The sequence below is a fragment of the Sebastes umbrosus genome, chromosome 18 (genome assembly GCF_015220745.1).
Source record: "Sebastes umbrosus isolate fSebUmb1 chromosome 18, fSebUmb1.pri, whole genome shotgun sequence".
Classification (NCBI taxonomy): Eukaryota; Metazoa; Chordata; class Actinopteri; order Perciformes; family Sebastidae; genus Sebastes; species Sebastes umbrosus.
Window position 1 is genome coordinate 3,239,966 of NC_051286.1, and position 27,305 is coordinate 3,267,270.

The window sequence follows — 27,305 nt, forward strand, 5'->3', positions numbered from 1 at the left end:
AGATATGTGTTACTATGACTGTAATTCTGTGTCTCAACACCAGATGACGCCGTCCACAAAGATTGTTGATTTAATGAAGAGGTCTCACTCTTCAGCTGTCAGTCAGGAAGCTGTTTATTTTTGATTTCACAGTTCTTATTATGATGAAATGTTCAGTGTTTATTTAGAAACTCTGACATGAAGCCACTACGACGTGTGGAGGTAAAGATCCCCAAGTGTCGAACACCCACGCTCCTTTTAGTTCCCAAATGTCTCAAGGTCCTTTCAGGTCTCAAATGCCCAACGGCCCTTTTAGTTCCCAAACGCAGAAAGCCCAAGCTTCTTTTAGTTCCCAAATGCCCCAAGGTCTTTTAGTTCCGAAGTGTGGAACACCCACGCTCCTTTAATTCCCAAACGTCGAACATCCACGCTCCTTTTAGTTCCCAAATGCCCCACGCTCCTTTTAGTTCCCAAATGTCTCAAAGTCCTTTTAGTTCCCAAATGTCTCAAGGTCCTTTTAGTTCCCAAATGCCCCACGCTCCTTTTAGCTCCCAAATGTCTCAAGGTCCTTTTAGTTCCCAAATGCCCCACGCTCCTTTTAGTTCCCAAATGTCTCAAGGTCCTTTCAGTTCCCAAATGCCCCACGGCCCTTTTAGTTCCCAAACGCAGAAAGCCCAAGCTTCTCTTAGTTCCCAAACGCAGAAAGCCCAAGCTTCTTTTAGTTCCCAAGTGTTGAACACCAATGCTCCTTTAATTCCCAAATGTCGAACATCCACGCTCCTTTAGTTCTCAAATGCCCCACGTTCCTTTTATTTCTCAAGCGCCAAACCCCCACGGTCCTTTTAGTGCTGAGACGCTGCATATATATATATATGCATATATATATATAAAAGTATGTTATATGTAGAATAGTTTATTTTTAAAGTGTTACACGTTGTGCTTGATCATAAAAGGAGTAAAAAACATGTTGTATTTCACTTTAATGGAATAAAATGTTTGCAGATTGTTGAGAGTGAACTTAAACTGTTTGGTCGAGGCTTGTAACTACAAAACTGTGGTAAGTTAAAAGATTATTATATTATATTTATATTTATTTAAAATGTATTACATTATGATTATTACAATAGTTTGTTGTTAGAGGGCAAAAAGAAGTTAGATATATAAAATATTTCTCAGAGTAAAGAAGCATTTAGTGGATCTGAAACCTCATCCTGCTGTTAACGCTGAAGCTGCTTTTAATCGATTTGCAGACAGTGATGAAGATGATGATGAAGATGATGATGGTGAAGATGAAGATGGTGTTTCTGTGGTTTGATTTGATTCTGCAGGAAACAGGATGTTGAGAGAGGATCTCAACGTGAGGCCAGACTCTCTGTCTGCTGAAGTAATGTCATTTATTCGACTCATTTCCCAGAACGCTTCCTGAAAACAACGACGTGATCTGGAGCTAATTATAAAGAGAAACTGAGTTTTTATTACGTTACATTTATTTAACTGAGGCGGCTTTTATCCAAAGTGACTTACAATAAGTGAATGAATCTGTTACTGTGTGGTGGCTGTTTTGTCCAAATCGTTGCTCTCCACACACTACAGGAACAAAACTGTTAAATTTAACACAACATGTCGTTATGTGTGGGTTCTCTCACATTTTACACATCTGTTAAAGCTGCAGTAGGCAGAATGTTTTTGGCATCGTTGGGCAAAATTCCATAATAACCTTTTAGCATATTGTAATTCAAGTGTTCTGAGAGATAACTAGACTTCTGCTCCTCCTCATGGCTCTGTTTTCAGACTTTAAAACATCTAGCCGGTGACGGGAGACTTTGACCAATCACAGGTCATTTCATTGAGAGAGCGTTCCTATTGGCTGAGCTCCGGTCATTTTACAGCTAAACGGTGCTCTACAAGATGATTCTGAAAACATCTGAGGAGAGAAATAGGCATTAACGTAATATAATATTGATTCATATTTGATCAGCACTGCCTAGTTTGACCGTTTGGTCGGAGTTCAGAGTGATTGACAGCCGGCTCTCATAGACGGCAGCTGGACAGCAGACCTCAGATCAGTTCTTACTGCTTGTTTTCCTCCGGTCTGTGAAATCTTGCAGATGCCGTTAGGAGCACCGAAGGACACAGAGGAACAGGATTTTTTCAGGTTACCTGTTTCATGCACTACTGTCACGATATAGTGACCATAGAAATAACTTTTTTTTAATCATATTTGTTCCAATCTCGCCTACTTCAGCTTTAAGATCTGAAGCTTTAACTGCAGCACTTGAAGCAGTTCATCGTGTCTGATGAAGTTAATGCAGCTGCATGAGTCCTGCTCTCCTCGGGTTGAATGCACTTATTGTAAGTAGCTCTGGATAAATACATATCATGTAACTGAGCTGCAGTGTTTTTAATGTGATTGAACCGTCAGCTCTTTTTGATTTGAAAGCTTCACTGTGAACAGAGACTCATTCATATTTCATCTGCAGTGTGACGACACACACACACACACACACACACACACACACACACACTGATGTAACAGCCTCCAGTGTGGAGGGCTGGTCTCCAGATGGTTTATGTATATAATCTATTCTAACATCAGGAGATCATTTATCAACCAACCAAATAAAGACACAAAACACTTTTATTTTGAAAACGTAGAAACATTTCTACTGACTTTTACTTTAGCTGTTTTAGTTTTATTATGATGATTAAATATCCCTTAAATTAAGCACTTAATCCCTTTAAGAAGAACTTCAACATCTGGATTTGACTTTAAAACTCATCACGTTTTATTCACCTTAATGTGAATTCAATTTATTTTTATATAGCGTCAAATCATAACAGAAGTTATCTCGAGACGCTTTATCTATAGAGCAGGTCTTAGACCGTACACCATATAATATTTAATATTAATCATAAGGAGGTTTTAAAGGTGTGGAATTCATGTATAATTAATAATCAGAAGTCTATATAATAAGATCAGGATGTCTGTTATTTATTTATTTATTTTGTGTTACAGGTGTGTCAGACTGACGGGATCCAGGCTGAGAAACGATGATGTCACACTTCAGAGGATGATCTCATGTGCAGGTAACGCTGGGCGTGTTTGTTTTAGCTGTTTGAGGAAGGTCGGCTGGGTGGGGTTTAAGTTTTTCACAGCTTTCTGGTATGTTTGTCGTCCTAATCTCCACCCGCCTGCCGTCAAACACACCTCATCATAAAGTTCAGGTCTGTTAACAAACTGGAAACAGTCGCTGCCGCCATTTTGGACTGAAAACGCTTATTATATTTATAATATTTTATTGTTCATCACAGGCCGTTTCAGTAGAATATGACAATAGAATAGAATTAATTTAGTTTTACTTTTGTACGGCACTTTGTAGGCGGACGTTTTACCGGCGTCCGGTAGTCGGTTTCAGTCCAAAATGGCGGAAGCGTATAGCTCTGTTTCTGGGCGCTGATGTTGCAATGGAACGAACATTTGACTTTCACTTCTTATATAATACACGTTCTTTGTCTGAAGTCACATCAGATCAGTCTGTTCTCTGCAGGTTTCATCTTCCTGTCGGATTATTTACCAAAATAAAATACAGTTATTTTATAGCGTTCGACACAAAAAGCTTCAGTTTGACCTTCAACTGTTACAAAACGAGGTTCATTTGACTTCAAAACGGCAAAGAATTATATTATATATGGATATTGCGACGATATTGAAGCGTTGAGTATTGGTGTTTTTACAAAATATTTAGACGATGAGATTTTTGATAAATAATCATCAGTAATGTGGATATAATGACTCTGTGGATAAAAGGGAAATAATAGAACAGCTTGAACAGACAATGACATCACTTTACTGTAATTCAGCCTTTAAAACCAGGAAAAGACAACACTTATGATATATTATGAAATAACGATATCCAAAATCTATGACATATCTAGTCTTATATCACGATACTGGTGTAATATCGATATATTGCCCAGTCCTAATATATAATATAAAATAATATAATATAATATAATATAAAATAAAATAATATAATATAAAATAATATTATAAGATATGAAATAATATGATATAAAATAATATAATATAATATAGCCACTTGTTGTTTCAGCTCATTTTCATGCAGCAACAAGTGAAACAAGGAAGTTAAAGAAAAAAGGCACAGCTGTTGTTCTACTGCTTCCATTCTCAACTCAAGGTCCATTCTGTAGCTGTTCTGGAGCTTTCGACCATAGCACATGACCTTCATCAGCAGGTGAATGATAATCTTTTGAATGTTTTTATTCTATTTAAAATTTTATTTCATATTATTGTCTCTAAATCTTCAGATTTTAGTTGTTTTTTGTGACTTTAATGAGACAGAAGTAGTAAATTAAGTCTTTATCTGGATATAAATTATGTTATTTCATTATCCATATAACACATAAAAGTTTAACTGCTGTATCGTATCATATCGTATGGTATCGTATGGTATCGTATGGTATCGTATCGTATGGTATCGTATGGTATCGTATCATATCGTATCGTATGGATCGTATATCTTATGGTATCGTATGGATAGTATATCGTATCGTATCGTATAATATGGTACCGTATGGTATGATATGGTATGGTATTGTATTGTATCGATATGAGGCCTGAAAAATGATCCTTAAATATTATTATTATTATAAACATTCAAACCAGCCACTTGTTGTTGTTTCAGCTCATTTTCATGCAGCAACAAGTGAAACATGGAAGTTAAAGAAAAAAGGCACAGCTGTTGTTTTTAGTCTCAGTCCGGGTCTGAAGAGGGTTTATCCCGGGTCAGATCAGTTGTCCCGTTTCAGAGAGAGGACGAAGGGCACCAGGGCTCCTCTGGTCTCTGCGGGGGGGGGCAGCACCTCCGGTAGGAAGCCCTCCCGGTCCTCCCGCACCTCGAACTGCAGCGTCTGGCTCCGGTTGACGCAGTAGATCCGGTCCCCGAGCACCGCGCACCGGAACGGCAGCGGGTTGAGCAGCGGGAAGGCCTCGCCGCCGAGCCAGACCTTCACCACTGTGTTGTACTTGAACACGTTCACCGACCCCGCTGCGTTGACCCCGCGGTCCACGTCGAACCGGTACACCAGACTGCGGTGCGCCACCATGTCCGTGGAGCGTCTCCGGCTCTCGTTGAACGGACACTCCTCCCACTCGTCCCGGCGGGAGTCGTACCGCAGCAGCCGGTAGAAGAGCGATCCGCCGGACACGAACAGCTCTCCGCCGCACGACGTCGCCTCGTGAGCAACGGCGAAGGAGCCTTTGGGCAGCGGCGCCACGAGGCTCCACCGGTCCTTCCGCGGGTCGTAGCGCTCCACCGTGAACAGACACTCTCCTCCGATGGCGTACAGGTGTCCGTCCATGTGGACCAGTTTGAGCTGGCAGCGGGGCTGGCTCAGCGGGCGGATCTGGCTCCAGAGGCCGGTCAGCGGGTTGTAGCAGTAGACCCGGTCCGACGCTTTGGAGCGGCTGATGCCTCCAGCCACGAACAAGTAGTTATACATGGTGCACATCCCGGAGCCTTTAGCCGGGACCTCCTCCGGGAGGCTGGTCAGCACCTCCCACTGCCGGCTCTCCGGGTGCAGGCACAGAACCCGCCGCTGGTTCTGGTGGTTCTGGTGGTTCTGATCCTCTGGTTGTGGGCTCTGCGGCCGGCTACTCTCCAAGCTCCCACACTGTTAAGAATTTCGGAGTAAAATAACAGTAAAGAACTGGCAGCAGGGTTACTGTCAAATTAACATTATTATACTGTCGCTGAAATTTACAGCTTTGTACTGTTAATGAAAAATACAGTTTGAACTGTTTGTTTTTTTATTAATTTCAGAGTATTTTACAGTTAAAGGGACTGTTTGTAACTTCTTACACGTATAAATCTACCGGGTCGGGATCCCATGCGCGCTCGCGTGTGGCCGGAGTCTCTGCTCCTCTGCCTGCCTTCACTCACACATCGCGTTCGTTCTCGCACCACCTCACGTGCATGCGCGCACACTCCACACTGCAGAAGAGTTAGTTTAGCTCTGAGAATATCTAGTGAATGTTCAGTGGACGTTTGTGCAGAAATAAATGCTGCAGCTCCTCCAGACCAACAGAGGTTTCCCGTGTCTTGTGAAGTGACGGGGCTCTTCAGAGAGAAACGTTATCGCCTCCGACCAAAACGCTGCTGTCTCCCTGTGGGCGCTGTCGGAAGACGATAACGTTTCTCTTCCTGCTTCAGCTCCGGAGGCTGAAGCAGGAAAAGCCAACACTAGGATCAGCATTGATTCATGGAGAGACCTTCGTCTGGTCAGCTAACATTACTGCCAAGCAGCTGAAATATAGAGTGATATTGTGCTTTTAGCTGACGTGTGTCGCCTCACTGTGTTGAGCGATGCTCGTTCATGTCTATTTAGAGCGAGCAACAGGACGCTGACTTTCTTTGACTTAATGGCCACAGATGTCGCTGTTAACAAGCATTTCTGAAAGTTACAAATACTCCCTTTAACATTATTAGCCTATACTGTTGCTGAAATTTACAGCTTTGTACTGTTAATGAAAAATACAGTTTGAACTGTTTTTTTGTTTTTTTTATTAATTTCACAGTATTTTACAGAAGCATTCTGTTTTAGCTGCAGTAGAAAAATTATGCACTTGCATTAAAACCATCTAGAAATTAAAAACACAGATGCAGATATTAAGACAGCAATGAGTGCAGAGAGACAACTACAGCATGCACATTACAACCTGCTCCTTAAATACTCTTAACTCAATTCCCTGACAACCACAGCTGCACACACCTCGCTGCTCTCGGCCACCGCCAGCACCTCGGTCCCCTCCATCCTCCGGGCCAGGATGAGCTCCCTCTCCGCCGCGGTGAGCCGGCCGAACAGCGCGTTGCTCCGCAGCACCGTGAGGTAGTGGTCGCTCATGAAGCGGAGGACGCGCTCCTTCAGGCTCTGCAGCTCAGAGCCGCGGCTCTTCGCTCTCTGCAGCAGCTCGTAGCAGTTCTCCAGGCTGATCTCTGATGAGTCCAGCTGGGAACAAAGACCTGGACCATCACCGGCCTCCATCTGGTCCGATCAGATCGATATTGGTATATTTTTTTTTTTTTTTTTGTTATTCTTATTTTTATTCTAACGTTTTAATCTATTCTTTTGTTATTATACTGTTTAACTTGCACCAACAAAACCAAAGCAAATTTTGGCTCTTACACCTGTCAATAAACACGATTCTGATTCTGATTCTGGTTCTGGTCCTGGTCCTGGTCCTGGTCCTGGTCCTGGTCCTGATTCTGGTCCTGGTGCTGGTGCTGTCAGAGGCAATTATGCGTCTGGAGATCCAGACTCTCTCCAGTAAACGCCCCTTTACACTCCTCCTTTATCCTCTCTGTTGCTTCAAGTTTTCCTTTCTTCTTCCTCTTCACCACCTGAACCAGAACCGGCTCTGGGTTTCATCCCTCCGGATCCTCCATCCTCTATAGCGGGGCGCGGTGCCTGATGAAGCCGGGATGGTGAGCCTGCTGTCCGGGGAGGTTTGCTGCGTCGCCCCGGAGGAGTCTGCGAACACAAAGAGCGTTCAGTGACCGAAGATGACTCTCCCTCCTCTTCCTCCTTCACACTGGTCTCTCTGTGTTCTCCGTGTTGACGCCCCGCTGTCCCCTCAGGAACAATGAGTCTCTGCAGAACCACAGAACCACACTGGATCCTGAACTGCTGCAGAACCGAGATTCATCCTGCAGAGTACCAGCTCACAGAGTCCTTCATAAACAGATACATCAGATTAAAGTCCTGCATTCAAAATATTACTAAAGTATCAACATCATATATTATATTACTTTATTATAATGATGATGCATTAATGTGTTCATCACTTTAATGTTGCAGTGGCGGCTGGTGGAAATGTTCCTAGGTGGGTCTGTGGTGCCACATCTAATCAATTTCAACAAACATCCCGGTATGATTTAATGCAAAAAAGTTACTTTACAGTTAAATAATCAACAATTATTTTATTCCAACAGGAGCAGTAAAGAATGCTTAGAAAAACACAACAGTATAACATGAACTCAGTGGTGGAAAGTAACTAAGTACATTTACTCAAGTACTGTACTTAAGTACAATTTTGAGGTACTTGTACTTTACTTGAGTATTTCCATGTTCTTATACTTCTACTCCACTACATCTCAGAGGGAAAGATTAGACTTTTTACTCCTCTACAATGATTTAATAACTTTACAGATTCATATTATTAATACAAAATATATTCAACGAATAAATGATGTATTATTATAGATTAAACTACCCAGCAGTATATAATAATAAATGAAGTATTATTATAGATTAAACTACCCAGCAGTATATAATAATAAATGAGGTATTATTGTAGATTAAACTACCCAGCAGTATATAATAATAAATGAGGTATTATTGTAGATTAAACTACCCAGCAGTATATAATAATAAATGATGTATTATTGTAGATTAAACTACCCAGCAGTACATAATAATAAATGAAGTATTATTATAGATTAAACTACCCAGCAGTATATAAAGTCATTAAAATGAGCTCCACCTTTACCAGCTGCAGCATGAAAGTGATGAACACTTTAATGCATCAATAATATAATACAATAATATACATTATCCTGCATAATGTGTACTTTTATGTTTTGGTACTTTAAAACTGAAGAAGCGAGATTGGAGCAAATATGATTAAAAAAAGTTATTTTTATAAAACGGTCGCTATATCCTGACAGAAGTTCATGCAACAGGTAACCTGAAATAAATCATGGTCCTCGGTGTCTTCCGGTGCTCCTAACGGCATCTGAGAGATTTCTGCTGCCTAGCAACCGTCTATGCCTAGCAACCGTCTATGCCTAGCAACCGTCTATGCATAGCAACCGTCTATGAGAGCCGGCTGTCAAACACTCTGAACTCCGACCAAACGGTCAAACTAGGCAGCGCTGATCAGATATGAATCAATATTATGTTACGTTAATGCCTATTTCTCTCCTCAGATGTTCTCAGGATCATCTTGTAGTGCACGGTTTAGCTGTAAAATGAGAAAGTTTGTGTCGCCGCCACCGCCATTGTGAAATCTGGTGAAGGAACCGCAAATTCCGGTCACATGACCGGAGCACAGCCAATAGGAACGCTCTCTCAATGAAGTTACCTGTGATTGGTCAAAGTCTCCCGTGACGCTCGCTTTGGGCGATAAAATAATCGCCCCTCTCGTATCAGATTTGAGGACGCTGATTGGCTCAATTTAATGTCAATCATTCATAGCTTGAATCAGCTATTGGCTAAACTGCTACATAGACCCGCCTGCTCGGGGCGATTTCTCCATCGTCCCAGAGCTGGCTGAACTACAGACAGACAGACAGACAGAAGTGAGGCAGGGATGTGCAGGAAAACCATATATTTTGCATATTCTATCATGTTTTACACATATTACTGGGTTCACTCCATATTTTAAATACACAAATATTGACAATTTGTATAATATTTTATTAGTATTAGTAGTATTAGTAGTAGTAATGTGTTTTTGTGTGTGGCTGTCATAGCCCTAGCGCCCTCTATTGACCGGCCGCCACTGGTAATATTGTTTGGATGTTTTTACTATTTTTTATTTTACTAATATTTAAGGTGGAGATCATTCTCATGAATATATGTACTGCTGGTAGTTTAATAATACATAATTATTTATTTGTTATTTATATATAGTTGTTGAACAATAAAATAGTATAAATATAATAAATAAATTGCGGCAGCGGCTTTTGTCAAACAAACAGCGGAAGTTCATCTCGTTGCTTCTCTACTCTTTGATCCTCCTCCTCCGCTCATCTCGTTGCTTCTCTACTCTTTGATCCTCCTCCGCTCAGACGGTGAACCAGGCGGTGACCGCTCGGACAGGAACTCTCTGTTTTAACTGTTTTAACAGGTAAGTCCAGACATGTTATTGTACATTAATGTTCAATAAATAGAAATAGAACATTGAGATTCATGAAGTTGCATGTTTACTTGCTCTGTTGGTCGCTTGGGACTGAATGTCGCCCAGCTACGTTAGCTAGCTAACTAGCCAGCTACGTTAGCTAGTGAGCTAGTTAGCTAGCCTAGCTGGCTAGTGAGCTAGTGAGCTAGTTAGCTAGCTCTTTTTAGGATGTTTTACTGATATTATTTTGGATATTTAAAAAAATATTGTTTGAAACTTTACTAATCTTTTTTGCATATTTTACCAAGATTTTGTCTGATAACTTATTAATATTTTTCTGATATTTTACTATTGTTTTTTTTAGGATGTTTAACTCATATTTTACTAATGTTTTACTGATTTTATTTGGGATATTTAAAACAATTGTCTGAAACTTTACTAATCTTTTTTGCATATTTTACCAAGATTTTGTCTGATAACTTATTAATATTTTTCTGATATTTTACTAATATGTTTTAGGATATTTTGCTGATAATATTTTGGATATTTTAAAAATATTGTCTGTTACTTTACTATTCTTTTTTGCATATTTTAAAAAGATTTTGTCTGATAACTTAATATTTTCTGATATTTTACTAACGTTTTTCAGATATTTTACAAATATTGTTTGGATATTTTACAAAAATTTTGTCTGATAATTTATTCATATTTTAAGCAAATTTTACTAATGTATTTTGGATATGTTATTAATATTCTTTTAGGGTGTTTAATTGATTATATATATATATATATATTTTTAATTGTCTGATGCTTTACTAATCGTTTTTGCATATTTTACTAATATTTTGTCTGATCATTTATTAATATTTTAAATATTTTACGAATATTTCTCTTGATATTTTACTAATATTGTTTGGATATTTTTTACTATTTTTTATTTTACTAATAATTAAGGTTGAGTTCATTCTCATGACTATATATACTGCTGGTAGTTTAATCTATAGTAATACATCAGCATTTATTAGTGGATCAGATTTTGTTTTAATAATCTGAATCTGTAAAGTAATTAAAGTTATCACATAAATGTAGTGGAGTAAAAAGTACAGCAGTCTGACTGTAATTTCTGATTTATGTAGTGATTAAAAGAGATATCAAAAATACCCTCTGTAAAAGCCTTTGACTGTAATATGTCAACAAAATTAAACAAGAATTGTGAACTTGGTTTTATCCAATGTTCACATTTCTGTCCTGGAAATTTATTCAAATTAGCTCATATTTAATAAGATAATGCCTTTACAAATTTAAACATAACATTTCAGAAAACTTGTAATACATAAAATAATTGTCTTAATGTCACTAATTAACTGGGGAAGTTTCATGCTGATATCTATTATTTAAAATGTTGACCCTAAATCTCCACTTAATTATAGTGTTCCTGAGATGTTTATTCTTTTCCTCCCATGGTGATAAGATATGCTGATAACTGATTTTATAACTATTATTTTTATTTTTCAAGCTTCATTTCAAGAGATTTCCTTCTTTCAGTGCATGAATAAATAATACCAAATATAATAAGATAATTAAAACAGAAACAAAAAGGTAATTAACTGTAAGACACTTAATGAATTATTCATATTTTATTAACAATGACGTCTTCAGATGGGATTAAAGTGAGATGATGGATGATGATGTTCTTCAGTCTGACAGGTTTAAAAACACAAAATGAAAAGGTAATAAAATAAATCAATAGATTCTGAATAAAATATGATTAAAGGAAAACAATAAAGTAAAATAATGGATTTACACAGTAGTGAAACATTACAATAGATGAATTTCTTAACAAATGGCTCCATCTAGTGTCAAAATGTCAGAATCACTGTCTGCTCGTATAGGGATCTCAATGTTCCCCGAAATGTTTCAACAAGTAACTTTAAACCTGCAACAAGTAAGAAACACAACATGAACATATCATCAGCCTTTAAGAGGGACAGAAACTTTGACCTGAGTGAGGAGGTGTGTTGATATGGAGGACGGAACCTGTCAAAATAAAATATAAATAAATAAATGACTCCATAAATAAATATGTCATTAAATATAGCAAAACTAATATCAAAAGTAAATGTATTCATTAATTAATTGATAAAATGTGTATTAATCTTTATTAATTTCCTTATTTATTTACTCTTCTGTTTGAGTTTACCTTTTATTTATTTATGCATTTATTTATTGTTTATTTTTACACTTATTTTTTATGTATTTATGCATTTATTTAATTATGTATTCATTTCTACAAGATTTTCCCTTTGTATTTCACAAATTATTTATTTCCCCAAACTCCACAAACATCATAAGATTAGTAAAGTATGAGACCATTTTTTTTTTTTATTTCCAAATAATATCAGTAAAACATCGTAAAAATATTAGTAACATATAAAAAAACCCATTAATAAATATACGAAAAATAATAAGTTATCACACAAAATTTTTGTAAAATATTAATAAAATTTATCTCTGTATTTGTTTTGTTTACACATTTCTTTACAATTAAATTTATTTTATATTTATCTTTAAATTAATGTATTTATGTAGGTATATGGTTTTATTTATGCAGCTGGCAACTTCCTCTTGTAGTCTATAGGAGCTCAGTCAGTCCGTCTAGGTGATGTGCTGCTGCTTCTGCTCGCTGTCGGGCCACACAGCAGCTTCCTGCTTTTAGGCCGCTGAGGGTCCTTATTAGCGAAAACATTTTATTCATATTTTTCACTTCTCTACCATGATAGCGAGCTCGACATTTTTTTCAAGTCACTTATGAAGGTATTCACTATTATCCCAATAATTGAAATTCACCACGATCAATAATTGTGTTTGTAGGCTCCACCTCCAGCAGGTAAACAAACTGGTGCTGATTAAACATCAGATATCAGCCCAGTTGATCACTGGTTAATAAACCAGTCTGTCTCTCTCTGTGTCTCACTGTCACTTCAGACTGAAGAAGGATGCCTGACAGACAAGCTGAGGGGTGAAGTGTCTCCGTGATGATGGACTACAAAGCTCCTGGTAGACGAGACGCGTCTGATCTGCAGGTGAGTCCTGTCACATGATTATTAATAATGTTCTTTATGTTGAAATGATGTGACATCAGGAGACATTTTCACATGTTCAACAACCAAACAAACAAATCAAACCTACATTATTAAATCTGAACAGTGTGTGTGGAGTGTCATATTAAAGGAGGTAGTTGGAGCAGGAAGCATCGTGTGTTCCTTTTGAATTTTCTCTCTGAAAAATGTAGTTAATTTTTTTTTTTAGTTATTTTTTGGGGGCATTTTCCATTTTTTATTGAGAGGACAGTGGATAGAGTCTTGGAAAGGGGGGAGAGAGAGAGTGGATGCGGAAAGGGCCACAGGCCGGATTCGAACCCGGGCCGTCGCGGTCAGGACCAAACCTTGTTACATGGGCGCCCGCTCTACCAACTGAGCTAACCAGGCGCCCAAATGTAGTTAATTTAATTAAATAGTCTTAATGTTACATGGCTGATATGAACACACAATTTAGTTCAGTTCAATTCACTTTATTTTCTGTGAGGAGCTTCATTTGTGCAGTGGACAAATAGGACATGTAAAAACTAGAACTTGCGATTTTTAATTTAACCCTTCGATCATTTGGAGGTTGTAGTGGACTCAGTTTGAAAGCTTAAACATTTTTATCTGTTCAAAATGTCCCTTAAAGGGAGATTTGTCAAGTATTTAATCCTCTTATCAACATGGGAGTGGACAAATATGCTGCTTTATGCAAATGTATGTATATATTTATTATTGAAAATCAATTATCAACACAAAACAATGACAGATATTGTCCAGAAACCCTCACAGGTACTGCATTTAGCATCAAACAATATGCTCCAATCATAACATGGCAAACTGCAGCCCAGCAGACAACAACAGCTGTCAGTCTGTGCTCTTTCTTCTGACTGTCTTTATTTTCCTTATTCAGCTGATCTGAGACCTGCTTCTTGACGTAGTGCTTGATCTTGTTTTTCCAGAGTGTTCCCTTCAGAGGTGAGCTGGTTAAAGGACTGAGTGTTGGACGCAGCATCACTGTTAAAGGAGAAACCAATCAACGCACAGAGGAAACACTTTTTTCAACACACTATACTATAACTTTTTTACAACTTTTTTCCGACATATACTATGACTTTTTTTATGACATTTTTGACATACTGTACTATGACTTTTTTCGACATACTATAACAGGAATAGCATCACTCACCCCGGCCACAGACTGTTTGCCTTCCTGCCTTCCTGCCTTCTGCGATGCGCTACAGGACTCTCCGTTCCAGGACCAGCAGACTCAGGAACAGCCGTCTCTCCTCAGCAGACACCTTGCTGAAATCTGCATCTCTGTGACAGCAATCAGACACACTGTTAATACTGTTCCTACTGAACATACTGCATATATCTACTGTATTCATACCAATTGCCATTTATTCAACATACAATATTTTATTCTGTTTTTTGTTGTACATCCTGCATTATGTTGTCTCAGTACCTTTACTTTGTGCAATGACAATAAAGTATTATCTTAACAATTTAATCAAATTCATTTTTATCATGACAAACATTACTATGACTTTTTATTTCTTTTTTTCGGGTACTATATATTTTTTTTAGTACGTTGAAAAAAAATCCATGGTATACTATTTTGAAAAAAGTCAAAGTATAGTATGTCCAAAAAAAAAATACTATGACATACTATACTATGACTGTTTTTCATTTAATTTTTCGACATAATATACTATGACTTTTTTCATTAAATATTTCGACATACTTTACTATCACTTTTTTTCATGAAATTTTTCGACGTACTATACTTTGACTTTTTTTGGTGTAATTTTTGGACATACTATACTTTGACTTTTTTTGGTGTAATTTTTGGACATACTATACTTTTACTTTTTTTCATGAAATTTTTGGACATACCATACTTTGACTTTTTTGGTGTAATTTTTGGACATACTATACTTTGACTTTTTTTGGTGTAATTTTTCGACACTATACTTTGACTTTTTTTGGTGTAATTTTTGGACATACTATACTTTGACTTTTTTTGGTGTAATTTTTGGACATACTATACTTTGACTTTTTTTGGTGTAATTTTTGGACATACTATACTTTGACTTTTTTTCATGAAATTTTTCGACATACCATACTTTGACTTTTTTTGGTGTAATTTTTGGACATACTATACTTTTACTTTTTTTGGTGTAATTTTTGGACATACTATACTTTTACTTTTTTTGGTGTAATTTTTGGACATACTATACTTTGACTTTTTTTGGTGTAATTTTTGGACATACTATACTTTTACTTTTTTTTCATGAAATTTTTGGACATACCATACTTTTACTTTTTTGGTGTAATTTTTGGACATACTATACTTTTACTTTTTTTGGTGTAATTTTTGGACATACTATACTTTGACTTTTTTTGGTGTAATTTTTGGACATACTATACTTTGACTTTTTTTCATGAAATTTTTCGACATACCATACTTTGACTTTTTTTCATGAAATTTTTCGACATACTATACTTTGACTTTTTTTGGTGTAATTTTTGGACATACTATACTTTGACTTTTTTTCATGAAATTTTTGGACATACTATACTTTGACTTTTTTTGGTGTAATTTTTGGACATACTATACTTTGACTTTTTTTGGTGTAATTTTTGGACATACTATACTTTGACTTTTTTTGGTGTAATTTTTGGACATACTATACTTTGACTTTTTTTGGTGTAATTTTTCGACACTATACTTTGACTTTTTTTGGTGTAATTTTTGGACATACTATACTTTGACTTTTTTTGGTGTAATTTTTGGACATACTATACTTTGACTTTTTTTCATGAAATTTTTCGACATACCATACTTTTACTTTTTTTGGTGTAATTTTTGGACATACTATACTTTTACTTTTTTTGGTGTAATTTTTGGACATACTATACTTTTACTTTTTTTGGTGTAATTTTTGGACATACTATACTTTGACTTTTTTTGGTGTAATTTTTGGACATACTATACTTTGACTTTTTTTGGTGTAATTTTTGGACATACTATACTTTGACTTTTTTTCATGAAATTTTTCGACATACTAAACTTTGACTTTTTTTCATGAAATTTTTCGACATACTATACTTTGACTTTTTTTGGTGTAATTTTTGGACATACTATACTTTGACTTTTTTTCATGAAATTTTTGGACATACTATACTTTGACTTTTTTTGGTGTAATTTTTGGACATACTATACTTTGACTTTTTTTCATGAAATTTTTCGACATACTATACTTTGACTTTTTTTCATGAAATTTTTCGACATACCATACTTTGACTTTTTTTGGTGTAATTTTTGGACATACTATATTTTTACTTTTTTTGGTGTAATTTTTGGACATACTATACTTTTACTTTTTTTGGTGTAATTTTTGGACATACTATACTTTGACTTTTTTTGGTGTAATTTTTGGACATACTATACTTTGACTTTTTTTGGTGTAATTTTTGGACATACTATACTTTTACTTTTTTTGGTGTAATTTTTGGACATACTATACTTTGACTTTTTTTGGTGTAATTTTTGGACATACTATACTTTTACTTTTTTTGGTGTAATTTTTGGACATACTATACTTTGACTTTTTTTGGTGTAATTTTTGGACATACTATACTTTGACTTTTTTTGGTGTAATTTTTGGACATACTATACTTTGACTTTTTTTGGTGTAATTTTTGGACATACTATACTTTGACTTTTTTTGGTGTAATTTTTGGACATACTATACTTTGACTTTTTTTGGTGTAATTTTTCGACACTATACTTTGACTTTTTTTGGTGTAATTTTTGGACATACTATACTTTGACTTTTTTTGGTGTAATTTTTGGACATACTATACTTTGACTTTTTTTGGTGTAATTTTTGGACATACTATACTTTGACTTTTTTTGGTGTAATTTTTGGACATACTATACTTTGACTTTTTTTGGTGTAATTTTTCGACACTATACTTTGACTTTTTTTGGTGTAATTTTTGGACATACTATACTTTGACTTTTTTTGGTGTAATTTTTGGACATACTATACTTTGACTTTTTTTGGTGTAATTTTTGGACATACTATACTTTGACTTTTTTTCATGAAATTTTTCGACATACCATACTTTGACTTTTTTTGGTGTAATTTTTGGACATACTATACTTTTACTTTTTTTGGTGTAATTTTTGGACATACTATACTTTTACTTTTTTTGGTGTAATTTTTGGACATACTATACTTTGACTTTTTTTGGTGTAATTTTTGGACATACTATACTTTTACTTTTTTTCATGAAATTTTTGGACATACCATACTTTTACTTTTTTGGTGTAATTTTTGGACATACTATACTTTTACTTTTTTTGGTGTAATTTTTGGACATACTATACTTTGACTTTTTTTGGTGTAATTTTTGGACATACTATACTTTGACTTTTTTTGGTGTAATTTTTGGACATACTATACTTTGACTTTTTTTGGTGTAATTTTTGGACATACTATACTTTGACTTTTTTTCATGAAATTTTTCGACATACCATACTTTGACTTTTTTTCATGAAATTTTTCGACATACTATACTTTGACTTTTTTTGGTGTAATTTTTGGACATACTATACTTTGACTTTTTTTCATGAAATTTTTGGACATACTATACTTTGACTTTTTTTGGTGTAATTTTTGGACATACTATACTTTGACTTTTTTTTGGTGTAATTTTTGGACATACTATACTTTGACTTTTTTTGGTGTAATTTTTGGACATACTATACTTTGACTTTTTTTGGTGTAATTTTTCGACACTATACTTTGACTTTTTTTGGTGTAATTTTTGGACATACTATACTTTGACTTTTTTTGGTGTAATTTTTGGACATACTATACTTTGACTTTTTTTCATGAAATTTTTCGACATACCATACTTTTACTTTTTTGGTGTAATTTTTGGACATACTATACTTTTACTTTTTTTGGTGTAATTTTTGGACATACTATACTTTTACTTTTTTTGGTGTAATTTTTGGACATACTATACTTTGACTTTTTTTGGTGTAATTTTTGGACATACTATACTTTGACTTTTTTTGGTGTAATTTTTGGACATACTATACTTTGACTTTTTTTCATGAAATTTTTCGACATACTAAACTTTGACTTTTTTTCATAAATTTTTCGACATACTATACTTTGACTTTTTTTGGTGTAATTTTTGGACATACTATACTTTGACTTTTTTTCATGAAATTTTTGGACATACTATACTTTGACTTTTTTTGGTGTAATTTTTGGACATACTATACTTTGACTTTTTTTCATGAAATTTTTCGACATACTATACTTTGACTTTTTTTCATGAAATTTTTCGACATACCATACTTTGACTTTTTTTGGTGTAATTTTTGGACATACTATACTTTTACTTTTTTTGGTGTAATTTTTGGACATACTATACTTTTACTTTTTTGGTGTAATTTTTGGACATACTATACTTTGACTTTTTTTGGTGTAATTTTTGGACATACTATACTTTGACTTTTTTTGGTGTAATTTTTGGACATACTATACTTTTACTTTTTTTTGGTGTAATTTTTGGACATACTATACTTTGACTTTTTTTGGTGTAATTTTTGGACATACTATACTTTGACTTTTTTTGGTGTAATTTTTGGACATACTATACTTTGACTTTTTTTGGTGTAATTTTTCGACACTATACTTTGACTTTTTTTGGTGTAATTTTTGGACATACTATACTTTGACTTTTTTGGTGTAATTTTTGGACATACTATACTTTGACTTTTTTTGGTGTAATTTTTGGACATACTATACTTTGACTTTTTTTGGTGTAATTTTTGGACATACTATACTTTGACTTTTTTTGGTGTAATTTTTGGACATACTATACTTTGACTTTTTTTCATGAAATTTTTGGACATACTATACTTTGACTTTTTTTGGTGTAATTTTTGGACATACTATACTTTGACTTTTTTTGGTGTAATTTTTGGACATACTATACTTTGACTTTTTTTGGTGTAATTTTTGGACATACTATACTTTGACTTTTTTTGGTGTAATTTTTCGACACTATACTTTGACTTTTTTTGGTGTAATTTTTGGACATACTATACTTTTACTTTTTTTGGTGTAATTTTTGGACATACTATACTTTTACTTTTTTTTGGTGTAATTTTTGGACATACTATACTTTGACTTTTTTTTGGTGTAATTTTTGGACATACTATACTTTGACTTTTTTTGGTGTAATTTTTGGACATACTATACTTTGACTTTTTTTTCAAGAAATTTTTCGACATACTAAACTTTGACTTTTTTTCATGAAATTTTTCGACATACTATACTTTGACTTTTTTTGGTGTAATTTTTGGACATACTATACTTTGACTTTTTTTCATGAAATTTTTGGACATACTATACTTTGACTTTTTTTGGTGTAATTTTTGGACATACTATACTTTGACTTTTTTTCATGAAATTTTTCGACATACTATACTTTGACTTTTTTTCATGAAATTTTTCGACATACCATACTTTGACTTTTTTTGGTGTAATTTTTGGACATACTATATTTTTACTTTTTTTGGTGTAATTTTTGGACATACTATACTTTTACTTTTTTTGGTGTAATTTTTGGACATACTATACTTTGACTTTTTTTGGTGTAATTTTTTGGACCATACTATACTTTGACTTTTTTTGGTGTAATTTTTGGACATACTATACTTTTACTTTTTTTGGTGTAATTTTTGGACATACTATACTTTGACTTTTTTTTGGTGTAATTTTTGGACATACTATACTTTTACTTTTTTTGGTGTAATTTTTGGACATACTATACTTTGACTTTTTTTTGGTGTAATTTTTGGACATACTATACTTTGACTTTTTTTGGTGTAATTTTTGGACATACTATACTTTGACTTTTTTTGGTGTAATTTTTGGACATACTATACTTTGACTTTTTTTGGTGTAATTTTTGGACATACTATACTTTGACTTTTTTTTGGTGTAATTTTTCGACACTATACTTTGACTTTTTTTGGTGTAATTTTTGGACATACTATACTTTGACTTTTTTTGGTGTAATTTTTGGACATACTATACTTTGACTTTTTTTGGTGTAATTTTTGGACATACTATACTTTGACTTTTTTTTCATGAAATTTTTCGACATACCATACTTTGACTTTTTTTGGTGTAATTTTTGGACATACTATACTTTTACTTTTTTTGGTGTAATTTTTGGACATACTATACTTTTACTTTTTTTGGTGTAATTTTTGGACATACTATACTTTGACTTTTTTTGGTGTAATTTTTGGACATACTATACTTTTACTTTTTTTCATGAAATTTTTGGACATACCATACTTTTACTTTTTTGGTGTAATTTTTGGACATACTATACTTTTACTTTTTTTGGTGTAATTTTTGGACATACTATACTTTGACTTTTTTTTGGTGTAATTTTTGGACATACTATACTTTGACTTTTTTTGGTGTAATTTTTGGACATACTATACTTTTACTTTTTTTGGTGTAATTTTTGGACATACTATACTTTGACTTTTTTTGGTGTAATTTTTGGACATACTATACTTTGACTTTTTTTGGTGTAATTTTTGGACATACTATACTTTGACTTTTTTTCATGAAATTTTTCGACATACTATACTTTGACTTTTTTTCATGAAATTTTTCGACACACCATACTTTGACTTTTTTTGGTGTAATTTTTGGACATACTATATTTTTACTTTTTTTGGTGTAATTTTTGGACATACTATACTTTTACTTTTTTTGGTGTAATTTTTGGACATACTATACTTTGACTTTTTTTGGTGTAATTTTTGGACATACTATACTTTGACTTTTTTTGGTGTAATTTTTGGACATACTATACTTTGACTTTTTTTGTTTGTAATTTTTGGACATACTATACTTTTACTTTTTTTGGTGTAATTTTTGGACATACTATACTTTTACTTTTTTTGGTGTAATTTTTGGACATACTATACTTTGACTTTTTTTGGTGTAATTTTTGGACATACTATACTTTGACTTTTTTTTCATGAAATTTTTCGACATACCATACTTTTACTTTTTTGGTGTAATTTTTGGACATACTATACTTTTACTTTTTTTGGTGTAATTTTTGGACATACTATACTTTGACTTTTTTTGGTGTAATTTTTCGACACTATACTTTGACTTTTTTTCGTGTAATTTTTGGACATACTATACTTTGACTTTTTTTGGTGTAATTTTTGGACATACTATACTTTTACTTTTTTTGGTGTAATTTTTGGACATACTATACTTTGACTTTTTTTGGTGTAATTTTTGGACATACTATACTTTGACTTTTTTTTGGTGTAATTTTTGGACATACTATACTTTGACTTTTTTTCATGAAATTTTTCGACATACCATACTTTGACTTTTTTTTGGTGTAATTTTTGGACATACTATACTTTTACTTTTTTTGGTGTAATTTTTGGACATACTATACTTTGACTTTTTTTGGTGTAATTTTTGGACATACTATACTTTTACTTTTTTTCATGAAATTTTTCGACATACCATACTTTTACTTTTTTTGGTGTAATTTTTGGACATACTATACTTTTACTTTTTTTGGTGTAATTTTTGGACATACTATACTTTGACTTTTTTTGGTGTAATTTTTGGACATACTATACTTTGACTTTTTTTGGTGTAATTTTTGGACATACTATACTTTGACTTTTTTTGGTGTAATTTTTGGACATACTATACTTTTACTTTTTTTGGTGTAATTTTTGGACATACTATACTTTGACTTTTTTTTCATGAAATTTTTCGACATACCATACTTTGACTTTTTTTGGTGTAATTTTTGGACATACTATACTTTTACTTTTTTTGGTGTAATTTTTGGACATACTATACTTTGACTTTTTTTGGTGTAATTTTTGGACATACTATACTTTTACTTTTTTTCATGAAATTTTTCGACATACCATACTTTTACTTTTTTGGTGTAATTTTTGGACATACTATACTTTTACTTTTTTTGGTGTAATTTTTGGACATACTATACTTTGACTTTTTTTGGTGTAATTTTTGGACATACTATACTTTGACTTTTTTTTGGTGTAATTTTTGGACATACTATACTTTGACTTTTTTTGGTGTATTTTTTGGACATACTATACTTTGACTTTTTTTCATGAAATTTTTCGACATACTATACTTTGACTTTTTTTCATGAAATTTTTCGACACACCATACTTTGACTTTTTTTGGTGTAATTTTTGGACATACTATACTTTGACTTTTTTTGGTGTAATTTTTGGACATACTATACTTTTACTTTTTTTGGTGTAATTTTTGGACATACTATACTTTGACTTTTTTTGGTGTAATTTTTCGACACACTATACTTTGACTTTTTTTGGTGTAATTTTTGGACATACTATACTTTGACTTTTTTTGGTGTAATTTTTGGACATACTATACTTTGACTTTTTTTGGTGTAATTTTTGGACATACTATACTTTGACTTTTTTTTGTGTAATTTTTGGACATACTATACTTTGACTTTTTTTGGTGTAATTTTTGGACATACTATACTTTGACTTTTTTTGGTGTAATTTTTGGACATACTATACTTTGACTTTTTTTGGTGTAATTTTTGGACATACTATACTTTTACTTTTTTTTGGTGTAATTTTTGGACATACTATACTTTGACTTTTTTTGGTGTAATTTTTCGACATACCATACTTTGACTTTTTTTGGTGTAATTTTTGGACATACTATACTTTTACTTTTTTTGGTGTAATTTTTGGACATACTATACTTTTACTTTTTTTGGTGTAATTTTTGGACATACTATACTTTGACTTTTTTGGTGTAATTTTTGGACATACTATACTTTGACTTTTTTTGGTGTAATTTTTGGACATACTATACTTTTACTTTTTTTCATGAAATGTTTCGACACACTATACTTTGACTTTTTTTCATGAAATTTTTCGACATACTCTGTGTTATTTTTTGACATATTATATAATGACATTTTTTTCATGAAATTTTTCGAACATACTATACTTTGACTTTTTTTTGTTGAATTCTTTCAACATGCTATACTATGATTTTTTTTGGTGAAATTTTTCGACATGCCATATTATGACTTTTTTTTCATGAAATTTTTTGACATACCATACTACGACATTTTTGGTGACATTTTCCGACATACTATACTATGACTTTTTTCATGACTTTTTTTATATACTGTACTATGACACTTTCTTGACATACTATACTATGACTTTTTTTGGTGAAATATTTCGACATACTGTACTTTGACTTTCTTTACTGTTTTTTCCGATATATTATACTTTAACAGGAATAGCATCACTCACCGCGGCCACAGACTGTTTGCCTTCCTGCCCTCTGCGATGCGCTACAGGACTCTCCGTTACAGGACCAGCAGACTCAGGAACAGCCGTCTCTCCTCAGCAGACACCTTGCTGAAGTCTGTATCTCTGTGACAGCAATCAGACACACTGTTAATACTGTTCCTACTGAACATACTGTATATATCTACTGTATTCATACCAATTGCCATTTATTCCACGTATATATACTATATACCTAGAAAATAAACAAAAACACAACAGGTCCCCTTTAATAAAAAGTTTAATTCTTCAGCGTGAAGATCCTAAAAACGCTCTCTGAAACCTTTTTGATATTTTTGTCTTATGGCTTTTTGTGTTGTTCTTTGCTAATAAAATAAACTTGTGTATTTTACGCAATTTGTTTTATGAACGGTCAAATTTCAGGACATCAGACTGATGAAAATGTGAAGAAAATCAGGAGGAGAAACTGATTATCTACCCGTCTTCCTCTGGTCCTGAAGCGTCTCTCTGCTTCCTCTCCTCCGTCCACAAACCAGCTTCATTATTAATGACCGATCTCTGGCAGCCTGAAGGCTTCAACCACCTGCAGCGAAGAATTAGAGAAACATCAACGAGGTTTAATTATTCAAACAGCTGCAGGTGATCTGTGTTTAACATCTTTTATTACCGGCTAAATAAACGGATTAATGAGAACGTCTAAATAAAGAGCAGCTCGATGTCAGAAAACACATCATCAACAATTAGAAGCAATTAAGGATCAAATATTTTGATTGTAGAAATAAAAAAGAACTGGAAAGAAATTCTAATTAAAACCTGGACTATGAAAATGTATATATGATGCATTATATGAGGGTATGAACTCCCATGATGCATTGCTTCACCTCCACCAGACATGTAAACGGATGTTACGCAGCATGTTCTTGAAATGTTCATTTAAAACATTACAATTATTATGGTGTGATTTCTTTGAGGGGATCTGAACCAAACTAAGATGTGTAGACCAGGACGTCTCTGCAGCGTCACAATATTTTATTTAAAATGCTATATTGGCACATTTCACCTTTAACAAATATTCTCCTTCCTAAACAATATTGCGATTTTGATCAAATCTGGATTTAATTGTGCAGCTCTAACTATGAGGAAAACTACAGAGCTTTTATTGTGAAGAGATAAGAGACAAGTGAACATGTCCTCAGGTTTCACACCAGTGGATTTAAATAAATAAAATGGCATTTATTAGTATTTGCTGAGCTGAATGAACATTTGTTATGCTTAGTTAAGGTACTTCAATTAGTGTAAATTCTGTATAATAATTAGTAGGGCTGTCAATTCATTAAAAATCTTGATTAATTGCAAATTAATCATACATTTTTTATCTGTTCAAAATGTACCTTAAAGGAGATTTGTCAAGTATTTAATACTCTTATCAACATAGGAGTGGACAAATATGCTGCTTTATGCAAATGTATGTATATTTATTATTGTAAATCAATTAACAACACAAAACAATAACAGATATTGTCCAGAAACCCTCACAGGTACTGCATTTAGCATAAAACAATATGCTCAAATCAATACATGGCAAAATGTGATTATCATAAAGTGGGCATATCTGGAGGTCAGAGGTCAAGGGACCCCTTTAAAAATGTCCATGACAGTTTTTCCTCGTCAAAATTTTGTGTAACTTTGGAGCGTTATTTAACCTCCTTCCCTACAAGCTAGTATGATATGGTTGGTACCGATGGAATCATTAGGCTTTTTAGTTTCATATGATGCCAGTGTCTTCACTCTACCTTTAAAACTGAGTCTGCTACGTGAAATGTTTGAGAAAGATTGTTTGCTGACTGACTGTGAATCAGTCTGAAGTCATGATGCAGTTAGTCCTCTTACTGAACCAGGTCCTGGTCTTCCTCTGGTCTTTGGTCTGAGCTCCTCCTGCAGGGTTCTTCTATCAAAAGATGTTATATTTAGTGACTTAACTATATTTTCTTCCTCCATTCCAGCTGTTAATCCACCATGCTGCTCTCCACTCAGCAGCTCTGTCTCCTTCTGCTGCAGTTAATCAGGTCTATGAGCCTCTGCTGCCTCCAGTGGGAACAGCAACAGCAGCAAAATAAATAAATGAATGAATAAATAAATATGTCATTAAGTGTAGCTAAAATAATATTAAAAATAAATTTAGCCATTAATTAATTGATAAAATGTGACATAAATTGATATTTATGTTTTAATTTGCTTATTTATTTATTTATCTTTGTATTAATTCCTTTATCTATTTACCCTTTTATTTATTTATGTATTTATTTTTATACATTTTTAAATTTATTTATTTATTTTTGCTTTTATTTTTTATTTATTCATATATTTTTGCATTCATTTTTTTATTATTTATTTTTAAATGGTATGCATTTATTTATGTAAACATATATGTATTTTTATTTCTGCATGATTTTCACTCTGCATTTCAACCCTTATTTATTCCCCCGAACTTATTTATTTTTATACATTTTTTATTTATTTTTTATTATGTATTTATTCATTTTTGCATTTTTTTTATCCATTCTTTTTTTTTTGCATTTATCATTTATGTATTCATGTATTTTTGCATTTATTATTTATTTTTAAAAGCTATGCATTTATCTATGTATATGTATATGTATATGTATTTATTTATTTATTTATGCAGGATTTTCACTTTGCATTTCACCCTTTATTTATTTCCCCAAACTTATTTATTCCTGTATTATTTTCTTTAAGGTGGCGGAGGATTTACAGCTACTCTGTCTTTATGAAGTCATCATCTCAGCACGACTCTTGCCGGCAGGAAGTAAGCGAACGTCTTCATCGTCTGATCTCAGACATTCAACAGGAAGTCTACGGGGAACCACTGAGAGAGATCAGAGCACCACAGAAGAAGAGGTGAGTCTGCAGAGAGAGGAACGAGGTTAGAACAGAGGTGTTTGAAATATCTTCAGCTCGACTCTCCTGGTGGCCGCCGATACAGAAAATACAGACTTTATATTAAAGATCTCCAACTTTTCTGTGACGTTTGCTCAGGTTCACCAGATTTCATCATCAGCCTGTTGTTCTGAAAACATCACTGAGGTCTGATAACACTTATTAAACATTACTGAGGTCTGATAATATCTATGAAATCTGCTGCATCTTTCTCTTTGGATTAATCAGAGCAGGCGTGGGGTCAAAGGTCATCGGTTCCCTGCAGATTAGATAAGATACTAACGTTAACTGATTCTTATTTCTCAGCTTCTGTGTGTTTAAAGCTCATCTTTAAATCATTTATTATTCAGTCTCTTCCTCTTCAGATAAATAACGATGTTGGTTTCCAGCTCCGCGTTAAACGTTGACGCATTTCTCGGTTTGTGTCTGTGACAGCCGTTAGAGAGGCAACCTGCAGCGCGGCTCACTTCCTGTTTGATCAGAGCTTTATTCAACGTCGTGACAGACGAGTTCAGCCAGAGTTCAGCTTTATACGACACGTCAACTGAATACTAACTAAACCATAAAGTCATGTCACAAAGAGAGAGAGCGAGAGCGGAAAGAGAGAGCGGAAAGTTTGGAGTAAAAACAAGATTTGAGGAATGATTTTAAAAATATCTGAAGGACGCTCCGAGACGCTGGAACCACCGGCAGCCTCGTTCGGATTTAATAAAGATATAAAGATCAGAAGTGTTTCCATCACAGTTTACAGATCGATGAGGAGAGTCGAGGAAACAGCTGAGTGTTTCAGGTCATGAGGAAGAGGAGGAGGAGGAAGAGGAGGAGGAGGACAGATTGACCGACGGCTAGTTTACTCACAAACGAGTCAATAAAAAGCCATTTCATCCTGGTTGCCATGGCGCCCAGCAGCCTCTTCCTTTCAGTGATG

At 33.7% G+C, this 27,305-nt stretch overlaps 1 protein-coding gene and 2 long non-coding RNA genes across 6 annotated transcripts; 1 reads left to right on the forward strand and 2 right to left on the reverse strand.

Annotated features, from left to right (window-relative positions):
* Positions 1-3,775: 3,775 nt before the first annotated feature.
* On the reverse strand, positions 3,776-8,781 carry LOC119476554 (kelch repeat and BTB domain-containing protein 11-like). Its single transcript, XM_037749934.1, has 3 exons — positions 8,747-8,781; positions 6,772-7,530; positions 3,776-5,673 (listed from the first exon to the last, which is right to left on the reverse strand). The coding sequence occupies exons 2-3, from the start codon at positions 7,042-7,044 to the stop codon at positions 4,792-4,794; spliced, it is 1,155 nt and encodes a 384-aa protein (XP_037605862.1). The 5' UTR covers positions 7,045-7,530; positions 8,747-8,781; the 3' UTR covers positions 3,776-4,791.
* Positions 8,782-9,889: 1,108 nt separating this feature from the next.
* On the forward strand, positions 9,890-14,456 carry LOC119476564. The gene is made up of 3 exons (XR_005204038.1): positions 9,890-9,910; positions 12,887-12,984; positions 13,944-14,456. It is a non-coding gene; the product is annotated as an uncharacterized LOC119476564 (long non-coding RNA).
* Positions 13,728-25,485, reverse strand: LOC119476562. Of its 4 annotated transcripts, XR_005204034.1 has the most exons (5): positions 25,310-25,485; positions 23,898-24,002; positions 23,423-23,545; positions 14,184-14,301; positions 13,728-13,998 (listed from the first exon to the last, which is right to left on the reverse strand). It is a non-coding gene; the product is annotated as an uncharacterized LOC119476562 (long non-coding RNA). The 4 variants fall into 4 exon arrangements; XR_005204032.1 differs by lacking the exon at positions 23,423-23,545; XR_005204033.1 differs by lacking the exon at positions 23,423-23,545 and having other exon boundaries at positions 14,171-14,301.
* Between the last annotated feature and the right edge of the window lie 1,820 nt (positions 25,486-27,305).

Bases quoted from the DNA above. Each gene is read 5' to 3' on its own strand.
- LOC119476554 (XM_037749934.1), bottom strand. From the start codon at position 7,044: ATGGAGGCCGGTGATGGTCCAGGTCTTTGTTCCCAGCTGGACTCATCA. The intron at 5,674-6,771 runs GTGTGTGCAGCT...AATTCTTAACAG, and splicing joins CGGTGGCCGAGAGCAGCGAG to TGTGGGAGCTTGGAGAGTAG.